General features: G+C 45.0%; 1 protein-coding gene across 2 annotated transcripts in view; it reads right to left on the bottom strand.

Annotated features, from left to right (window-relative positions):
- LOC123774478 (probable serine/threonine-protein kinase yakA) overlaps positions 1-22,397 on the bottom strand; it is a 139,485-nt gene that overhangs the window by 59,237 nt on the left and 57,851 nt on the right. The window contains exon 7 of one of the 2 annotated variants that reach the window (XM_069306308.1): positions 17,090-17,158. The exons of the other annotated variant lie outside the window; for it this stretch is intronic. Within the exon in view, the coding sequence (XP_069162409.1) occupies positions 17,090-17,158 (69 nt within the window). The remainder of the gene's footprint in view (positions 1-17,089; positions 17,159-22,397) is intronic. 2 annotated transcript variants of the gene reach the window in all.

Raw genomic sequence — 22,397 nt, 5'->3', positions numbered from 1 at the left:
ACAATCAGTTCCTTTAGTATTTCACCATCCATGTATTTAAGAGAGATTCTAAAGTTGGAAAGTATAGCATAGGTTCCTTTGCACAATGTCTTATGTGGTCCTCATGTGACAGTTTACTATCCAGAACCACTCTTAGATCTCTGTCCAAGTTCTTTAAAGCCTTTTCACATAATTTGAAGGCTGCATGAGGCCTTTTTAAATGAAGGGCCTCCTTAACCACCAACACAGATTATTGTTTAAGGTTCAGTCAAACGAAAGGCCTCCTTAGCCACAAACATGAAACAAAAGCAAAAGATTCGGGGGTGACATGATCAAAGCACCCAAATGGATGAATGGGATATTAATGTGGTATTAGATATATCAACACATAATGGTACATGGAATAATGGATATAACTTGGGTAAGTTCTGTTAAACTGTAAGATTTAAAAGACTTAGCTGGCCACGAGTCATAGACTTGGAAGACTCCACGGGTCAAAACTTTGAAGGAAGAGTCATGACTTCAGAGAAAACTAGCCCAGACTAGATAATCCTTAATAGATTTCCCCTTTGTCCAGGCTATCATAGGTGGCCTCTGTGGGAAAGCTACATTCCATAACATGGTATTTATTCATGATGAATTCTGTATGTCAAGTGCTGCTCAATATACTTACAGTATTTTGTACTGTATAACATTCATATAATTCTGTATTCCCTCTAGTAGATCATTGATATAGACAATGAACATTACTGGTGCCAGAACTGAACCCTGTGGTACTCCATTAGTGATATTTCTTCAATTATTTCTTCAATCTGATACATTGCCTCTGATTACCACTTTCATTTTTCTGTCAAACTTTTTCATCCACATTAGAAATCTTCCTATCACCTCTCTAGAATGTTCTAGTTTCCAGAACAACCTTTTGTGTGTGGAACTGTCAAAAGCCTTTTTAGGTCCAGATAAATGCAGTCGACCCAACTATCTCTTTCCTGTAAGATCTTTGTGGCTATCATAAAAATTAAGCAGATTTGTTGCACAGGATCTTCCTGTCTGAAACCCATACTGCCTGTCTATTATTATGTTATTTTTTTCCTGGTATTCTACCCATTGTTTTATTATTTTTTCAAGTGTTTTGACTACCATACTTGTCAATGACAGGTACATAATTTATTGGGTCTTTTCTGTTAATTTTTTTGTGGATTGGAACTGTATTTGCCTTTTTCATATACTGTATCTGCTCAGATTCCTATACATAAAGATGCCTGAAAAATCAATTAAAACTGAATACTCGGCTCAGGTGTGCATCCTCTTGGAATCCAAGGTGCAACTTAATCTGGGCCAAATGCTTAGTTTCTACCTAGGTCCTTGAATATTCTTTCCATTTCATCTCTAGACACTTCTATGTACAGTACTTTATGTTGTTTTCTGAAATCCATATTGTGTCTGGTTGTCTGAAAACTTCATTTTGTGTTCACTTAAGAGTTAAAAATTTTTTGTCTTTCCCTGTGAATTGTTAATTCTCCATTCTCAACCTCAAGATTTAATCATATACATGCAATATGCTTTTAATAAGTTTAAAGCAATAGAACTGGTTCTGTTTTACATTATACCTTTCTCAAAACTTCTTTCTGCTTCTCTCCACACTGCCATATAGATTTTGCTTGCTTGCTTGTAATGCGTGTGCATTAAAAAAAATTGTCAACTATAAATTACCAATTTTCCTAAAAAATTACAGCAATATAAAATTTTTAGATAAAAACCAAATCAAGTATAGTATTGAAGATGACCTTACAGGGAAAACTGTCCACTTCAATAAATCAAGTATGGTCTAAGACCTAAACAAATTTCCACCACCCTACATCATCTCTACTCTGTAAGTAGACCTAACTTAACCCACTTTATCCTATCCTAATCTAACCAAAATAAGATATAAAGTGTTGTTTCTTGTATACTGTATGTATATGAAATGCACAAGGTGTGGGACATCATTATGATAGCATTATGATATAATTTTCTCCCAGCTCAGGTGGAAGATTCTATTGAATAAATCTACTCTCTAACTTTGCATTTCAATGCATTTCTTTCAATAATCTGTGTTCTCTTCAGTTAACATGCAATATTGTCTATGTATTCTAATATTTACTAAGATACTAGATAGACAGCCCACATTTTACCAGGCACTGGATAACATGGTTTTGGAGATATGTATCAAAAGAATGGTGAATATCTGCATGTGATACTATCCTACATTTAACCACACTGTTAAAGTGGGACAAAGGTTTTCTACAACAGCATATCTGTAGAGAAATTAAAAAAGGTACAATATCTTTTTTATTCCTTAAAAATGCCCGAATAGACCCTCCAGCTGTAATGTATGAGGTATGAACATATTTTGGCATACAAAAACAGTAATAAAAAGACAACAAATACAGTGCTACTGACATTTACTGTGAGTTCGTCCTCCTGAATCTTTAACCAGTGAATAAGATGAAGGTATAAAATAGGGCACACATATGCAAAGGGCTAAATACTTTAGTTTCTGGTGAATTTCAGTGCTCTTTGCCTCATTCACATGTAAGCAAGGAATGAAAAAGGTATCCATAATATTTATTAATACAGGTGAAGCATGAAAATCATGCAGAAATCTTTAAGATAAAATAGAATTGTTCCCAAGGCCATGCTGAAGATATGTAAATACCTGAACACTTATGCCATCTTATCAAAAAGAGCAAAAACTTTCTAGAAAAGGAGGAAAGACTTTCAAAAGTCAGCTGCTTTCACCCCACCGATGAAGCAAATATATCCCAATGACAACATATCAACCAGGGTCAGGAATGCTGCTACTATTCACTCCACCAGATAAAGATGAGCCTTTTTTTTTTCCTCAAAAAATAAATATGCAAGTACAGGGTATGGTACTGTATGCCTACAAGTGTGCTGCATAAACGATGATATTTTTCAGCTATCATTCAGTTACTTCCATAAGTTACATATCATACATGCTCTAAGGTTCATGACTTAAAATCAGGTAAGCAATGTGTAGCACCTATGCCACAGAGGCTATAGCATCTTTTCAAGATTACATAGTGCTTGAAAAAACTGAAGGCAATGTCATCCAGCCATAACAGACAATCTCATAGTTTCACAAGCATTGGCTCAGAAGGTAGCTAGTTGTGATAATTTCTTTCTTTATAGACTCAGACATTTTGTACACAGGTTTATCTTTATCTGTTTGTTGCACTGCTTCATAAGGGGTCACTTTGGCTCAATAACATAGGCAAGTAGCCACCAACTTTCATTTGTGCATGTATAAAGAGTAGACTTGCTTTACTGGCTAACCTACAAGACATGCAGAACGACAGTTAAGAAAATAATTTTTGATGAGAAAAGATTTTTCATTTCCTCCCTTCCAGCCTTTACCTCGCTATGCTCTGAGAGTTTGCTCTGTCTTAGGTAGTTGTTTGTGATGAGGATATGAAATAGTCTATCCTCAGTGGTTGAGAGGTGCAGAAAACTTTGTATAATTGTCACTGGTAATCCTGGAAGGGTTTGAGTCTCTGACCTGATAATCTGAGTCTTAGTCTGCTCTGGCTAGATGACACTGTCTTCAGTGACTCACATAGGCACATACATGACCCTACTGGGATGTTGCAGTCCCTGTGGCATTGGTGACACATGTCACTGGCCTTGCCAAATCACTTCCCTTAACCCCTGCACTGCGCATAGCATTTTAAGGCACTCAACCGGTGGTGCGCATGACACAGTTTAGCGCAATATGAATATCATAAGATCTAAAACTTATATATACACAGGGCTCTCATTTGCTCCCTCAGCCCTGCAGTATCCATTCCCCCATCTTGAACAAAAATCCTGAGTCTCTCACTTTCCTTCTAGGGCCTTAGTAAAAAGATGAGGACCATGCCTGGCACATCACCATCCAATGTCTGAACATGCAGAAGGCCATATTAAGAGGAATAACTTTTTCTGGACTTCCCATACAAAATATTTTTTTGTTTTTTAAATATAGATCGAACATACTGCATGCAGGTTACATTAATGCTCAGCAAAACACAACAATTATAAGTCAAACACTCATCCATCACACACATTTGTAAATGACAATGTTTTCATTATACAGTACATCCGTTTGCATCATGTACCCTCCCTCTCATTTCAACTACACTTGCATTCTTTTCTCAAGGAGATATACACATACATACATACCCATATGCAAACACAAAGATGAGAGCAGTGATCAGAGGCAATGAGCTGGATTGTAGGAGTTTCATTAATCAAATCTCGCAAGTTTCATATCTAGTTCCAGTAATGTTCATTTTTATTTTGAAATTATCTTCCTGAGGGAATGCAGAGTTAAATGAACATATCTGCAAACGATATTAAGCTACTGGAAAGAATATATGACCAAGATGACTGCCATGTCCTTCAAAAGGCATAGATAAAACAAATACATGGAGTAGCACGTGGCAAATGGAATTAAGGTGAATAGGTGACACATAATCGAATGCAGGTGTTACGGCCTCACTTCGCCAGTAACCAAATTCTTAACTCATCAAATTGTATATGGGGCTTTAGTGCCTCTTCTTACTCGATCCCACCTCGAGTCATAGGTAAGTTATTAATAACTGGAAGTAATAATCAATATAAAGGAAAAGGGGACAAACAACACTAAACAGAACCATCACCAAGTGTACTTCTTAACTATATACAGTATACACATATTTACATGACATAACACTGCATATGTCACTTTCGCACAAGACACTATAAAAGAAATTCTGCAACCTTTCCCGGCGAGTCCACTTCTATCATATAACACTCAAGGTTCCCTCCTCGAGTCTGTCTTCGATGGTCCTCACTCCGGCGTGTTCACTTTTCTTAGTAAATCATGGACCAGTCCTATACAGCATCGTCACGGTACCAAACACCACTACTCTCCAGCAACACACCGGCAGGGGTCTGCAGCAACACGCCGGCAGGGGTCTGCAGCAACACGCCGGCAGGGGTCTGCAGCAACACGCCGGCAGGGGTCTGCAGCAACACGCCGGCAGGGGTCTGCAGCAACACGCCGGCAGGGGTCTGCAGCAACACGCCGGCAGGGGTCTGCAGCAACACGCCGGCAGGGGTCTGCAGCAACACGCCGGCAGGGGTCTGCAGCAATACATTGGCTGGCTTTCCCCACAGGTTTCAATTATAACAAGTCTTAACAGATGGACAGTACTTCCATTTCGTAACTCAACTTGGCCATCCCGGGATACGTCAGTCCAATCACCTACACAGTGGTACCTCCGTTTACGAATTTAATCCATTCCCCAGACCGTTTGTAAACCGAAACAAATTTTTCCATAAGACATAATGTAAATTGAATTAATCCGTTCCATACTCCCAAAAATATTAGCTTCAAAATACATTTCATACATAATACTACAAATATTTTGTACTACGGTATGTACAAGTTATATCTTACCTTTGTTGATGACCCTTGTTGGCATATGGAAGATGGTGAGGAGGGGGGGGATGAGGAGGAGAGGTGTTAGTGTTTGGAAGGGAACTCCCCCTCCATTATAACATCAGGCAATGATGACTTCTCTGGGGTACTCACTCCCCTACATTTTGCAGGTATACCACTAGGGCCTGGTGTGGCTCACAGCTTGCTTGTCTTACTAAGAATCTGTCTATGGACACTTGTTTTTCTCTATGTTTTAACACTTGTCTGTAGTGAGACATCACACTGTCATTAAAATGGTTAATGCAACGGCCTGCTGCAGCTTTATCTGGGTGACACTTTTCAGCAAAACTTTGCAGCTCTTCCCATACTGCACTCATTTTCTTAATTAATGAGAAAGGGACATTCTCTACTACCTCCTCCTCCCGTGAAGAAACTTCCTCACTGTCTCTTGTTGCTTCTCCTTGTGAAGAGCTATGAGTTCGTCGGTGGTCAGGTCTTCACTGTGTTCCTTCATCAACAACTCCACACCAGCACCATCCAACCTAGCTAGTTCAACAGCCCTCATACTATTTTCAAGTTTATGAATGATTTCTTGTTTTTCCTCTATCATCATCCTCACATTCGTTTTCTTAGGTTGAACCTTACCACTGACTTTCTTGGGACCCATGGCATGATATATAATAATTACTTTTATGTTCAAAAACCCAAAAAATTGAAAAAAATTAAATTCTTTACAAAGAATTTAAGCACGATCATCACTAGGCGGGAGGCACTGGCAGACTGAAGGGCACCACGCCATTGCCACCAGGAACTATGCACTCGGTCAACCTATACGTGTATCAACAAACTCGCCAAGCGAAGCAAAGCTCATAAACCAAATCAAATTTTTTAAAGAAATTAAGCTCATAAACAGAAAAATTTGTAAAGTGGGGCATTCGTAAACCAAGGTTCCACCGTACTTCACTAAGTATCACAGACAAATCACAGTCTGCACAGACTCGGCCACTTGTTTCCACTGAACACATCTCGAGTTCAGGACAGCCCTGGGTGAACTGATTCCTGTCGACCAAGATACCACCCACATCACTTCTGAGGCGTAAAATTTGATTACTGAGAAAGAAACTACACACCTGTTGATACCTGCTTGATGGGGTTCTGGAAGTTCTTCTACTCTCCAAGCCCGGCCCAAGGCCAGGCTTGACTTGTGAGGGTTTGGTCCATCAGACTGTTGCTTGGAGCAGCCCGCAGGCCCGCATACCCACCACAGACCGATTGGTCTGGAACGTCTTTTAAAAAAAAGTCTAGTTTTCTCTTGAAGATGTCCACGGTTGTTCTGGCAATATTTTTTATAGTCGCTGGGAGGACGTTGAACAGCTGCGGACCTCTGATGTTTATACAGTGTTCTCTGATTCTGCCTATGGCACCTCTGCTCTTCACTGGTTCTATTCTGCATTTTCTTCCATATTGTTCACTCCAGTACGTTGTTATTTTACTGTGTAGATTAGGGACCTGGCCTTCCAGTATTTGCCATGTGTATATTATTTGGTATCTCTCTTGTCTCCTTTCTAGTGAGTACATTTGGAGAACTTTGAGACGATCCCAATAGCTTAGGTGCTTTATCGCGTCTATGCGTGCCATATATGTTCTCTGTATTCCCTCTATTTCAGCAATCTCTCCTGCTCTGAAGGGGGAAGTGAGTACTGAGCAGTACTCAAGATGGGACAACACTAGTGACTTGAAGAGTACAACCATTGCGATGGGATCCCTGGATTTGAAAGTTCTTGTAATCCATCCTATCATTTTTCTGGCTGACGCAATATTTGCTTGGTTATGCTCCCTAAACGTTAGATCGTTAGACATCATTATTCCCAAATCCTTGACATGCTGTTTACCTATTATAGGCAGATTCAATTGTGTTTTGTACCCTGTATTATGTTTCATGTCCTCATTTTTGCCATACCTGAGTACCTGGAATTTATCGCTGTTAAACATGTTATTTTCTGCTGCCCAATAGAAAACTTTGTTGATATCTGCTTGTAATTTTTTTACTGACTGACACACAGGTGTCAGTAAGACCACAGCCATCCACTGGGAAACGGAAAATGGGGTCGGGTGTGCTCAACAGATGGCGTTAACATCGTCACAGCAGAAAAAGTACAACCAGGTCACATTCATCCTATAAATTATGTTTCAGAGATGCTAAACAACTCTTGCCAGGAAAGCGATCTAGGGGTGGTATGGTATTTGGCAAACTATTCCCAGAGAATAATGTAAAGGACATAGTAAGAAAAGCCTATACAACTCTGCCCAATTTCAGGATTGCACTTTACTTCATTGATGGAGAAATACTAAAGAAATTTTATGACATACCTGAGACAAACTACAGTGGAACCTCGATTAACGAATTTAATCCGTTCCGGTACCGAGCTCATCATGTGAAATGCTCGTCTTTCAAACAAATTTCCCCATTTAAAATATTGGAAATAAAAATAATCCATTCCACCACCGAAAAACATCAATATGATATTCAAATTTTTAAATAATGGAGCAGCCTACCTAACATACACTGAATGAACCTTAATGACATTTGTCCTTTTTTAAATTTGTTTCCCTCTTTACATTTTTTATATCAAAAGGTTCGTTCAGTGTATGTCAGGTAGTTGCTTCACGTTTCTTAAAAAAAAAAAAAATAAAAAAAAAATTGCAAAATGGACAAATGTCATAAAGGTTCGTTCAGTGTTTGTCAGGTAGGATGCTCCATTATGACAATCTTTCTTTGTTTCAAATGTGTTCAATTTATTTTGTATTTTTTATTTATTAATTATTAATAGAGCAGCCTACCTGCCACACACATATTTTTTTTATTTTTATTTTTATTTGTGAGAAATCTTTAAAGAATTCTGATAAAGAAAGAGATCTAGGAGTGGTTCTAGATAGAAAACTATCACCTGAGGACCACATAAAGAATATTGTGCAAGGAGCCTATGCTATGCTTTCTAACTTCAGAATTGCATTTAAATACATGGATGGCGATATACTAAAGAAATTGTTCATGACTTTTGTTAGGCCAAAGCTAGAATATGCAGCTGTTGTGTGGTGCCCATATCTTAAGAAGCACATCAACAAACTGGAAAAGGTGCAAAGACATGCTACTAAGTGGCTCCCAGAACTGAAGGGCAAGAGCTACGAGGAGAGGTTAGAAGCATTAAATATGCCAAAACTAGAAGACAGAAGAAAAAGAGGTGATATGATCACTACATACAAAATAGTTACAGGAATTGATAAAATCGACAGGGAAGACTTCCTGAGACCTGGAATTTCAAGAACAAGAGGTCATAGATTTAAACTAGCTAAACACAGATGCCGAAGAAATATAAGAAAATTCACCTTCGCAAATAGAGTGGTAGACGGTTGGAACAAGTTAAGTGAGAAGGTGGTGGAGGCCAAGACCGTCAGTAGTTTCAAAGCGTTATATGACAAAGAGTGCTGGGAAGACGGGACACCACGAGCGTAGCTCTCATCCTGTAACTACACTTAGGTAATTACACTTAGGTAATTACACTGAACAAACCTTTATGACATTTGTTTGTTTTTAAATTTTATTTTTTTATTTTTTTAACATGGAGCAGCCTACCTGATAAACACCAAATGAACCTTTTTGACATTTGTTCTGTTTTCAATTTTTTATATTTTGTTTATATTAAAAAAAAAACAGCGTTGAATGTAATGAAACGCCATTTTCTGGGTGAGCCCCAGAGGCTCCCTGGAACTTATCGGGCTAATGTATGTTATATTAGACTCAAACATTAGCTAAGGAGTTCAGACATACCAGGGACCAGCACCAGAACCTGGCCCCATCAGAGAGGTTTCAGGGAGCAATGGCCCTGGAAAACCCCGTTGTGGTTGGGGTTTTCCTTACCTGCCATCAACCGGCAGGTAAGGAAAACCTGACGGTTTTGTTATGCCTACCCAGAAAGGTAGGCATAACAAAACAAACCCCACGTGGTAAAAAGCTAAAACAGAAAACCGAACAGAGGTAGAAACTCCCTACAATCACAAGCAAACAAGCAAACGTCACGTTTTACTGCTGCGCCGATCGTCTGCGCAGCCCCCCCCCCCCCTAGAGGGGAAGGGGGGCGATCCCCAGACCTCACTGCACCGGCTGCCAAGCATCAGTTCGGAAGCTAAGCTTCAACCAACGCGAAAAAACCATCGACCGGTGGGAGGGAGGGTTGCCAGGGAGCCTCCAGGGCTCACCCAGAAAATGGCGTTTCATTACATTCAACACTGGTTTTCTGTGGGGGGGCCCCTACGGCTCCCTGGAGCTTCATACCCAAAGAGAAGGAAAAGAAAGGGCTGACCCGGGAGGTGGCTGCCACAAACTCTGCAACACAAAGCTGAGACAACAGGCTGCAACCTGCTACCCAAGGCAACAAGAACGCACAGCAGCAGACACGCGCACAAAGAATGGGCAGCCAGGAACCTGTGCGATCCTCAAATCTTCACACCCGAAATGAGCCCTAGACATCTCCAACACGGCAGCAAAAGCTGCAAACATCTGAACGGCACGGGCGCAAGGATAGACCGCAGGCTGGTAGATTTAAAAACTCTGCGGACGACCTGGGAGACCCGAGCCCTGAAACAGAGAACGAGGGGAACCGGATCAACCCAAAGCGCATCCCCAGGCACAGTACGCAGGTAACGGCAAAGAGGTGCAACCGGACAACACAGGACACACCACTGGCCAAACCAATCAAGCAACAATAGCCCAAGGACCCCTCAGGAAAGCAGCTGTCTTGACCGTCATCAGAAGGACGGAGAATGGCTGCAAACGTACAAACCTAGAGCAGAAACCCCTGCACCGGAAGAGAGCTGGAAGTTCCCCGACCCGACCTGCAGAGGCCCATGCCAACAAAATATGGCCTATGAAAAACAATCTTGAACCGAAGGGGCTACCACAAACTGAGCAGAAGAAAGGTAAGAGTGTACTCTCATAAAGGACCAGGACGGCTCAGACGACGCATGTGCAGGACGGCTCAGACGACGCATGTGCAGGACGGCTCAGACGACGCATGTGCAGGACGGCTCAGACGACGCATGTGCAGGCCGGAGGTCAAACAAAACACGAGAAAGTGTACGGAACAGGGCGGATGTGATGTCCACACCGAACGCGGCCGGAGCGGCTACGCCAGCGCCACACGATACGAGGCGACAGTAAGAAGCATCAAATAACAGTCCTGAAAACCCAAGAAAGGACAAGACAACCCGATGCGAAAGAGAAGACAACCTACGAAGAGCAAGAATATGGCAAATAGAAACATCAGAAACGTCATACTGTCGCTGAGATGAAGCTTGCAGGTGGGACACCATCAATGTAGCCACCTGATCGCCATAGAGATGGTGATATATCCGCGTCAAAATATCAGACGCGAAGAGTCGAGGAGAAGGCCGAACTAGTCATGTTTAGGACCGGTCAATCTGCCGAAAGAGGCGGAGCAGCGGAAAAACGCCCTGGGTTCGGACACCTATCAAGCAGCGTCTGAAAATCTGAAAATAAGTCTGAGCCGGCCACCAAGGGACCACGAGCACCACTTTCCTAGGAAATGGACTCCAACCGAGCCAGAACCTGAAGCAACAGCTGGACCGGGAGAAGAGAAACAGGTACCCCCATCTCAACCAGTCCTACCGAAAGGCATCCACCGTGAACGCCTCGCAGGCAGGTAAGGGCACCATATAGAAGGAAAGACGCCGACGCGAAGATGTCCATGACCAGGAGTCCATACGTCCGGCAGAGCCAACGAAACGATTTGGTGACGACCGGCCAATCTGCGAACAGAGGAATGAACCGAGACAGGTTGTCCACCGGGACGAAGGACACACCCTGCACATGAACCGCAAAACTAGCCAAACCCTGAGAATCCAGCAAACGAGCCACTCAAAGGGACCAACCCCAATGGTCAAAGACCTAAGACAAACCCCGGGTATCTGGCAATGAACCACCGGAGAACAGTCTGAATGGAGCTGGATGGTAGAGCACCCATAGCTCTGAACCCTCCTATGTGCAAACCAGACAGCCACAAACTCCCGAACCGTGTTGTGAGCCCGACGGACGGACAGACTGCACCATTCCCGGCCGACCCGGTGAGCAATGGTTACAGAGCCCCAGCCGAGAGATGACCCATCCATGAACACAGCGAGCGAAGGCTCGGGGAGGTGCCAAGGCTTGGAACCCCGAAAACCCAAAGAGGAAGCTGGTGAGGCAGCACCAACACAAGATCCCCAGAACCCAATCGAACCCAATGATTGCAAGAGAGGTGGAAGGGGAGTCCCTGAAGGAACCATACAGATGCTAAAGCCAAACCCGACGCTGTGGGAAGACCAGCACGTCAAAATTCAGACTCCCGCACAACCGCTCAAGCAACCACCGAGCGACCCGGAACCCCCACATAAACAGTTGAAGGCGGGACCACAGCCGCTGCAACGCTTTTGGAGGGAAAGACAAGGAGCGGCCCAAGAGCCCTAAACAAGACCCATCCAGGTCTGAACCCAGGACGAACACAGATGGAACGGCCTCCAGATCACCAGGAAACCGAACCTGGCAATCTGGAAAGAACCACACCCCTGATGAGCAGACAAATGGACTGACTGGGAGCCCACACCAGCCAGTCGTCGAGGTAGGCCAGACACCGAATCCCAAGCAGATGCAGGTACGGCACCAAGATCCAGTAAAGATGCGTAAATACACCAAGTGCCAATTACAAACTAGGGAAGGCAACAAAAGTGGCAAGCCTGAAGCCCCATCACAAACTGTGCCAGTCCCGGAACCCTGGAGAGGAACGTGCCAAGAAGTGACCCGGAGGTCCAGGGCCACCATCCAGGCACCTGGCCCTAAGAGAAGCTGGACCGGATACAACAGTCCTCCGAAGAGGGCAAAGAATCCAAGCAGACTGAACAAGTCCAGAAGAACCACAGATCTGCAAGGCCCATGTCTGCATAGAGCAGACGGGAACCCCCAGAAGGATGGGGTGGATCGACCACATCCAAATGCACCCACCATTATGACATGACAAAGCGCAGGGGAAGAAGCCCACCCCGCCAGCCCCGAACCCCCCAAAAGGGAAAGAAGCCGTCCGCCGCCACCAGAAGCCAAAAGACAACCAAAAACGCCCACTAACTGCAGAACCAAGTGAGAGCCAACAGAGCAAGCTGCTCCCCAAGTGCCCCGTCAATAGCGAAGGGAAAGGAGCCCCTTCTGAAAGAAAAGGTATATATATATATATAAACACACACACTCAAGGTGTATTACACACGTGCGGATGTACATGCACATACACATGTGTACACACACACACATATATGCACATGAAAATAAAATAAAATTAACACTTTCGGCCGGGCATGACGCAGCATTGCGTCATCCGTTTACTGTCGGTAACACCGGGGATGACGCAGCATTGCGTCATCCACTTTAAATAATCGCCAAAAATCAGGCTTTTATCCGATTTTTTTGGGACTGGTTTTAAAATGTGCGCCGATGTCTTCCCATTTTCTTTGTTGAGCCTCGTGGCCCTCAGGTAGCTTGGCACACACCATGGGCCCATTGTTTTCACTCCACTGTTGTGACCAATGTCGCCTCCCCTTGCATCTCAAACGTGTGAACATTTCGGCTATTTTCCGTGGCTATATTTCTTACTGCGGCTTTAGAAACTATCTACCCTTACTCCACGATGGATAGTGATCATGAACAAGGCCCTTCCACGAAGAAAATTGCGAAAGAAAGGCTTGAAAAGGAAGGGAATTGGGAGTGTAGCTGGAAGGCATCCGAGCGCTCACTCGCGGCTAATGCGTGGCCCGTCTTCAACTCGTCGGCGGTTGGAGCGTGACCAGGTTTTATATTTTATATGCTAATGTTCCTCTAGAGAATTCTATTGCGAACCTATTGAGACCAAAATGAAAGACCTAGGACAAAAATTGAGGTGACCAGAGTGAAAATAGTGAAAACATTTTATCGCGTTTGCGCGCTCCTGGGTAACTCGTTCGCACTTTCTCTGTTTGCTGCGGGTAATTAGCCGGGCTTTTGGAGTTTATATGCATTTAGTGCTGTAGAGAATTCTATTGCGAACACAATGATACCAAATTTAATCTCGTAGGATGAGAATTAAGGTGACAAAGTTGAAGAGAGTATACACTTTTCAGAATTTTCGCGCGCTTCCGTGACACCCTGGGTCCCATATCGCATAGTTGAGGGGTGGCGCGCGGGGTGAGCGAAAGTGTTAAATAAAGAAAAGAAAAATACAAGCCGCCGACCAGTGGGCAGAGAGCACCACGCCACCCAGGCAAAGAAGGCACAAAGAAAGCACAAAACTACATCAAAAGGTCTACTTCGACAACAAAACCCAAGACCCCAGCACGACCACAACACGTGCCAAGACCCAAAAAAGATCAGCCTGCAAGCCAGGAAGACCCCGGAACCCCAGAAGGCAGAACCGGGTCGCACACGAGGAAACAAAGCCCCCAAAGCCCACAAAGGGGGGCCTAAGAGGAAGAAACCTCCGGAACGAAACCAAAGAACCTAAAGGAACCTGGAATCAAACCCGGGGGAGCTCAAACTACCACATTTGCCGGCGGAAATACACCTAAGAAAGGCAAAGCACAGCCCCCTAGACAGAACCCCAATGGAAATGGCATAAATAGACCGAAAACTGAGAGACAAGGTGTGGGAGCAAGCATAAACAGACGGGGACACTGAGCACAAACCCTAGGGCCTCAGACCCAAAACAGACAGAAAACAGAAAAACCGGTGTAAAAACTAACACCCCAAGCATTCCCAGAGGAACAGAAGACGAGCAGAAAACACCAGAAAAGCAAAGAAACCCCTGAAAGAGGTGAAAAACTCACCCAAGACACCAGCTCGCACACCCAGGCACATGTAAACAAACTGAGACGCCACCCTGATGGCCACGCCGGGAAACCGGCAGAAGAAAATGGCCACCAGAAACAGGGGGCTGTGACCGACGCAATAGATACGAAAACACGCCAGCAAATGTGGGAAGCAAGCAGACTAGATGGACTAAAAACTCTACTCAGAAGCAGAAATCCCAGGCAGGGGCAAACAGCCCCAGAACTGCTAGCAGGCATCCCCCACAGCCCCGGGAACCCGCAACAAAGGCATCAGGGCAGAGCCGTCCTCCACAAACAAAACCCTTAAAGAAAAAGAAGAGTCAAAGGAAAAGGAAACAAGAAAGAGCCGCTGATAAGACCCAGAAGCCTTGGCAGGAGGAATAGGCTCGAAAACCTCCGTCTCCAACCCAAACAGGGCAGCCCCCGAAACCGCCCAAGTCTCGGCCCCAACTAAACCCAGCCCCGAACCCAAAACCCGGAGTGGGTCAGGAGCCGGGAACAGCGAGGGAAAAGGGTGAGCAGCACCTAACCAAAACAGGGCGGCCCTGGGTCATCCGAGTGGAAAACCAAGCTTGCAACGCGGATGGCACCTGAACTCTGAACTGTAATGACATCAGGAGAGTACTGTACTGGAGAACAAGCAGAGAACAACTCGCAAGACTCCGGGTCAAAGTGTCAGTGACTCAACAGGCAGCATGACGGAGGTAAAAGTGGTGACTGTCACCCGGAGACAAGGGCACAGCAACCAATGAACCCGCACAAGACGGGTTGGAACCTGGAACACATATTCAATGGTCCACTGAGCCCCGACAGGGTTTTTCAGAGCCCATAGCGTAACAACTACGGGAAGCCTGAGCAAGGTGTTGGTAGCCAGTTAAAACCCAAAACTAACAAAGGGTAGAGGACCACACTGAAAACCCCTGCGACATGTACTATCACAGGGGCCTAACAGAGGGCCACCAAACACTACTAGTGGAACTATAGCCACACTAGGTAGACCCCCACCAGGCAAATGAAAATAAAAACAAAAGAAAACCCCACAAAAGTACACCGTCCCCAGAGGCAACAGGAACCGGTCACCGCGTAGGTGGCAGGTTGCGCAACACCTTGACGCCCTAACTAGCACAATACCATTCCCTACCCAAGGCCAAACAAGGCCCCCCAAGGCCCCCCAAGGCCCCCCAAGTACTTGCCTCACCCAAGGCCCCATGGGTGAGGCAAGTACCGAGCAGCAAAAACTTCTACAGGAATGGTTCCCAAATGCCCCAGAGAAGATAACCCTGTCACGCAGCGGCAGTACTCACAGGGCGCTTAGAGAATTAACCCCTAAGTGCATGCAGCCCCAGTACTGAAGAGAAACACCTCGCCACCGCACAACACAACACACAGCAGTGAATGCCACGAAAGGCAAACACCGCCTAGGAAACTGAGGCCAGAGAAGCATCTGTCCTGGTTGACATTAGCTTAGGAACTGATACTAGGCAGCTGGCGCGGTGAGGTCCGACTCGCCCCCACTCCCCCTCTCGGGGCAGGGGAGGGCTGCGCGGATGATCGGTGCGGCAGTAAAGTGTGATGTTTGCTTGTTTCCTTGGGATTGTAGGGAGTTTCTACCACTCTGTTCGGTTTTCTATTTTAGTTTACCATGTGGGGTTTGTTTTGTTATGCCTCCCTTTCTGGGTGCCTAACCCCGGTCGATGGCAGATAAGGAAAACCCCAACCACAAGGGGTTGGGGTTGGAAAACCCTCAATGCAAGGGGGTTTTCCAGGGTCATTGTTCCCTGAAACCTCTCTGAAGGGGCCAGGTTCTGGCGCTGGTCCCTGGTAGGTCTGAACTCCTTAGCTAATGTCCCGGTCTAATATAACATAAATTAGCCCGATAAGCTCCAGGGAGCCGTACGGGCTCCCAACAGAAAATTCAATGCTTTACAACATCACAGCAGTCATCCCTTTACATCCCAGCATCATTAGCATCTTTAAAAAAAATGTATTTGCATTGTCGGAGGCGTCGGAGAATGTGTGAGACGCAGTGGGAACGCACTATGTGGTTTTTCTCGTGATTCAAACGAGCGCTCGCCAATTGAAACAAATTGTCGGCGATCGGCACGCTTGTTACTCAAAATGCTCGTAAATTGAGGCGCTCGTCTCTCGAGGTTCCACTGTATTTGTATGATCCCTATATCTCAAAAAGTAAATCAATAAGTTACTGTAAAAAAGGTGCAGACATCTGCTACTAAATGGCTCCAGACCCAAAGCACAAGCATTATTAGGAGAGATTGGAGATGTTATACAAAAACTAGTAGACAAAAAGAGAAAAAAAGGCGACATGATCCTTCCTTCCATAAAACAGAACATGCTTACATACATACATAAATACACACTCCACTCATTTATTTTATATATTTTCTACTATTTCAAACTTCTCTTTCTCACTTTTCCTTGATTCACTCACTCTTTACACTGTGTATACACTGCACAATACTACTATAAAAATTATTATAGTTAAATGAACTTTTCTTCAAATATTTTTCATACTGCATTCCCAGCTACTAAAACAACACTACACTGATATTGCAGGTACAGTACACAGCACACCCTAAACCTTGCTCAATAACATACATTACCAAGTTTGGCTGAAAGTTGCAGTAGCAATATATCTGGACCCATTTGAAATATTAAGGCCAAGGAGAAGTTAAAACATCAATTAAAGAAAATGCAACTGATGATATGACTTTTCCCACTAACCATGGGTCTTGGTACGAGCCACTGCCATTCCCCAGCGAGACCACGAAGCATCTACCATCACCCTAATTTCTGGAAGAGATACAGTCATGGGTAGGACTGAGTATGAGTGTGATGTGACTTATCCTCCAGATTCAGATGCACACAAGCATTCCCTGAACCAAGTATTGGAAAAAACCAGCAATGAATGTAATGAAACGCCATTTTCTGGGCGAGACCCGGAGGCTCCCCGGAGCTTATCCTGGCTGATATGCTAATGTCAGACTTTGGCATCAGTCGTGTGTATGGAGTTCTATGGGCCTACCGGGGACCACGAGCCAAAACCTGGCCCCCTCAGAGAGGCATGGGGAGCAATGGCCTATAGAAACTGCCGTGTGGGTGGAAGCATTCTATGTCTGCCATTGACCAGGTCAGGCACCCAGAAAGGTAAGCATCCCAAAACAAACCCCTATTCTGGTGAAAATTCTGGTGCCGAAAGGGAAGGAACCTGCACATGGAGCTGCAAGACGCCAACATCCCGGGAAAGGGCAGGGGCAAACAAGCACTCATTGAGGAACTCAAGGTCACCCCCCCAGGAAAATCTGAACCCCTGTTGATGCCTCACGCTACCCAAGCATGCGGTAACGACAGAAGGAATGCCAAGCCTCCAAGGCAAACACAGGACAGTCTGCCAGCCAGGACGACTCCGGAACCTCGTAACGGACCCAGAAAGAGAACGAAGTCCCAAACCTGAAAGACGACGGATCCATCACCGAGGCGTAATCCCGGTCACTCAGGAGGTAAGCCACAAGGGCCGCCCGCACCACAGACGGTTGGACACGGGAAGCCGAGAACCTCCAGAAAGACGGAACCGACACACCCGGCGAACCACGGAACCGAACCCAGGAAGGGGCACGCACCAAATCCAACTCGTACGCAGAAGAGGAAAAAGAGAACCCCCACTCCTTGTAACAATACCTATACAATACTTTTCTACCCTCTGAGCCCTGCTCAGAGGGTAGAAAAACCCAGGCGGGGTCCAGCGGGGCCCAAGGCCTCTAAGTCTGCCCCTCCCCAACCTCAGAATCCTCTTCCACAGGACCCAGGGTTGAGTCATCTCCCAAAAGCACTGGCCTCTAAAGAAAAGACCGGCGCAGCCGAGTAAGCCGAATGGAAGGGGCCCACTGGTCAGACCCGGAGGTTTCGGCCGGGAGATCGGACTCTAATGCCTCTGTCGCCACACCAGAAGGGGCATCCCCTGAGACTGCCCGAGTCTCAAGACTATCTAAACCATGCCCCGACTCCGAAACCCTTAGACGTTTCGTGGCCGGAAGCTGGGGGAGGGGACCAGAACGAACCACAACAGTCAGGGGTGCAGTCTGAACCAAAGTCGAAGCGACCCCCACCCCCAAGTCCGGGTCCCTATAAGCAAAATGGGCCAGCCTCGGGTATCCGGGTGAGCAACCAACCGAGCGCGTTACAACAACCTAAAGCGCCCATGCAACGCCTGCGCCGCCTGAACCCGTAGAAGTTCATCATTAGACTGGATAAACTGAGTCACCAGCAAGCAACAGAACTTGCAGGATTCTGGGTCGAAAGTGTCACCGACCCAACAGGCAGAGTGATGGAGGCAAAAACCGCGAGGGGTCACCCTGAGACAAGGGGACCAAGCAACCCTCGAACTCACACGAAGCGAGGGGAGACTCCGGTGTCACATCCATTGGACCCACGTGCCCCTGTGGGGTTTCCCAGGGTCCTGAGACGGAACTCACGCTCAGGAAATCCCAGGCAGGGTACTGCTAACCGGCGCCCAGAAACTACCAAGTAACTTTCTAAAGCTGAACCTCAGGGACGTGTACACTCACGGGGACCTAGCAGGGGGCACCACATGAAGAACATTGTATTAGGTCAGGCACCAAGGGGCAAGCAAGGCAGAACCCACCCACCCCCAAGGAAAAATGAAAAAGAAAAGAAAACCCTGCAACATGACAATGTACCCCAAGGAAGAGAGCCGACTGCTATGAATGGTGAAAACAAGCTGTGCAGCACCCTGTGCCCCTTACCAGTGCAAACTGCCTCTTACCATAAGGTAAACAATGGAGACAAAACACCCAAGCACCCAAAGGGTGGCCAAAAAACCGAGCAGTTAAACAGTGCAGCAGAGGCAGGATCCAACAAACTTATGGAAGGTAGCCTCAAGCTCCAAGGGCAGTACTTACAGGGCACCTAGGGAAGAGAACCCTAGGTGCAAGCAGCCCGAGTACTGTAGAATAACTCCTGGCTCTCGCACCCCTGGAAGACAGCCACCACACTCTAAGCACAGTGCTGAAAAACACCAGAGCCAGAGCACATGACCTCTGCCTCTAGCATCAGCCTTAGAACTGATGGTGGATAGCCGGCACGGGGGTTTGGGGCTCCCCCTTCCCCCTCCCGGGGAGGGGGGGGAGCTGCGCAGACAGCGGCGTGGCGACGTGTGACGTCATACTCATTTGCTAACCAGACCACACACTAGAAGGTGAAGGGACGATGACATTTCGGTCCGTCCTGGACCATTCTCAAGTCGATTGTCGACTTGAGAATGGTCCAGGATGGACCGAAACGTTGTCGTCCCTTCACCTTCTAGTGTGTGGTCTGGTCAACATACTTCAGACACGTTTTTGTGACTTATCACCTGCATACTCATTTGCTAGTTTCTTTTTGGGGAGTTCTATCCACTTGTTTGCCTTTTGGTAGCAATTTTCACCAGAATAAGGGTTTGTTTTGGGACGCTTACCTTTCTGAGTGCCTGACCTGGTCGATGGCAGACATAGAATGCTTCCAACCACACGGGGGTTTCTATAGGCCATTGCTCCCCATGCCTCTCTGAGGGGGCCAGGTTTTGGCTTGTGGTCAGCGGTAGGCCCATAGAACTCCATACACATGACTGATGCCAAAGTCTGACATTAGCATATCAGCCTGGATAAGCTCCGGGGAGTCGAAGGGGCTCCCCCCAGAAAAAAATTATTTTCAATTTCAAATAACCAAATTTCTTTATATTAAATTATTTTTCCTGAGGAATACAACTTATCAACACAATGACATAAAAATTATGTTCTTTTTCTGCCCTTTTCTATCAATACAGGTTATCTTGAGGTTATCTTAAGATGATTTCGGGGCTTAGTGTCCCCGCGGCCCTGTCATCGACCAGGCCTCTTTTTTGTTACACATCCCCAGGAAACAGCCCATAGCAGCTGTGTAACTTCCAGGTACCTATTTACTGCTAGATAACAGGGGCATTAGGGTGAAAGAAACATTCTGCTCATTTGTCTCCGCTTCCACTGGGAATCGAACCCGGAACCTCAGGACTACGAATTCGAAACGTTGTCCACTCAGCTGTCAGGTTAACCATTTACACAGTATACAGGTTAAACAACTCTGTGGCGTAATATACTTCCAAATAAATTTTACATTTCCGAGTTTAATGCTAAACACCATTTGTTCCCGATACCTTTCTTCAAAATACATTGAACAGTTTAGTGGACAGACAACCATCAACACTTGAACCGATTCTTATCTTTTGCTCCAATGCAGTTTAAATGTTTCAAATTCATGACCAAAATTTCAGAAAACATTTACATTCATAATTTTTTAATACAGTACAGCAAGTAACAAGCACCCATGTTGCCCGGAATTTTCTTTGTTTCATCATTTAGAGACCTCTGCACCTTTCTTTCAATTTAACCTATCCGTGTTCCTTGAAACTTAGTTTCTCAACACTCAGGTTAACATGTTATTAACCCTACATGGATCTAGATGCTTGCAACATCATAGGCTAGGTTGATGCCCATTCATAAAAAGTTCCACTTTTTAAAACTTGAAAGATACATTTCACCCCTATTGTTTCCAGTGAGAAAATCCTTCCCATTCCTTATTTGGAAATCTATTACAATAACCTAACTCTCAAGAACAAATATGCATGTAAAAGTGCTGTATAATAGTGTAAAGTGTAATGAAATATACCTTTCTAGGTGGCTTCCCTACCTTTATGTCCTGGCATCCTAGGGCAATTTTTTCAATTACAGCTTGAAAGTTTCTTTTTCTTCGTAAGCCTTACTTGTCATTCTATGGAGAAAGTGAGGTATACAAGCAGTTCAGGAGCGAGTTTTGCACTTTAAAAGGAAGTATACTTCAGCAAGGTAAGAAAATTACCGCCTTAACAGACAAGGTAAAAATACAGGAGGAACAAATCAAGGAAATAGTGAGATAATGAGGCATGGAAAGTGAAGAGTGGTGAATTTGACAAAATTAACAAGAAAATAGACTCATATGGTGAAGAACTCCAAGGAACACCGAGGGCTAAAACAGAGTTAGGCCAGGATATGCAAAGAGAAACTTCATGGACAACTCACATAATGGAGGTTAATAAAGAACTAGCAAAGTACAAAGAGGAAATCAAAAAAACGTATGCGCAAGTTATAAAAAAAAAAAAAGGAAGAGACATCAAGGAAGTGTGTTTGAAAGTCAAAACCAGAAATGACCAACAAGAAGCAGAAATTAGACTACAGGCATACCTCAGTTTAAGAGTTTAATTGGTTCCTGGAGACGCCTCGTATTCCGAAAACTCGCATTCCGAAGCTAATTTCCCCATAAGAAATAAAGGGAAATGAATTAATCCGTTCCTGACTACCCCAAAAACCCCACATCAAACTAAATTTTTATACCTAATTCATCTAAATAAACCTACAAAACTATGTTCAAGTTATTACTTACCTTGCTGTTGAATGCTGTAGGCGTATGGAAGATGGTGAGGAGGTGGGAGAAAGAGAGGAGTTACTGTTTGGAAGGGGAGTCCCCTTCCATTATCACATCAGGCAGTGAGGACTTCACTGGTATGCACACTCTGGCACATTTTGCCTGCATACCACTAGGACTTGCTTGTCTTACTAAGAATTTATCTAATGACACTTGTTTTTCCCTACATTTTAACACTTGTCTGTAGTAAGACATCACATTATCATTTAAAAGGTCAATGCAACGGCCTGCTACAGCTTTATCTGGGTGAGTTTTTTCAACAAAACTTTGCAATTCTTCCCATACTTCACACATTTTCTTAATCAAGAAGGGACATCCTCTACTGCCTCTACTCACAGCTATTTTCTTAGGTTGAACCTTACCAATGGCTTTCTTGAGACCCATGGCAAGATATATAATGACAACTTTTATGCTCAAATGGCCAAAAAACCGATAAAAAACTGTAAATCCTTGTGAAGAATTCAGGTGGGATAGTCACTGGACACGAGACACTGGTAAACTGAGGCGCGATCGCCATGCCACCACGCGCCAGTCGGCCTGT

Source organism: Procambarus clarkii, chromosome 1, assembly GCF_040958095.1.
Source record: "Procambarus clarkii isolate CNS0578487 chromosome 1, FALCON_Pclarkii_2.0, whole genome shotgun sequence".
Lineage (NCBI taxonomy): Eukaryota > Metazoa > Arthropoda > Malacostraca > Decapoda > Cambaridae > Procambarus > Procambarus clarkii.
Note: the sequence above shows the minus strand (reverse complement) of the source record. Positions and strands in the feature narration are given on the sequence as shown.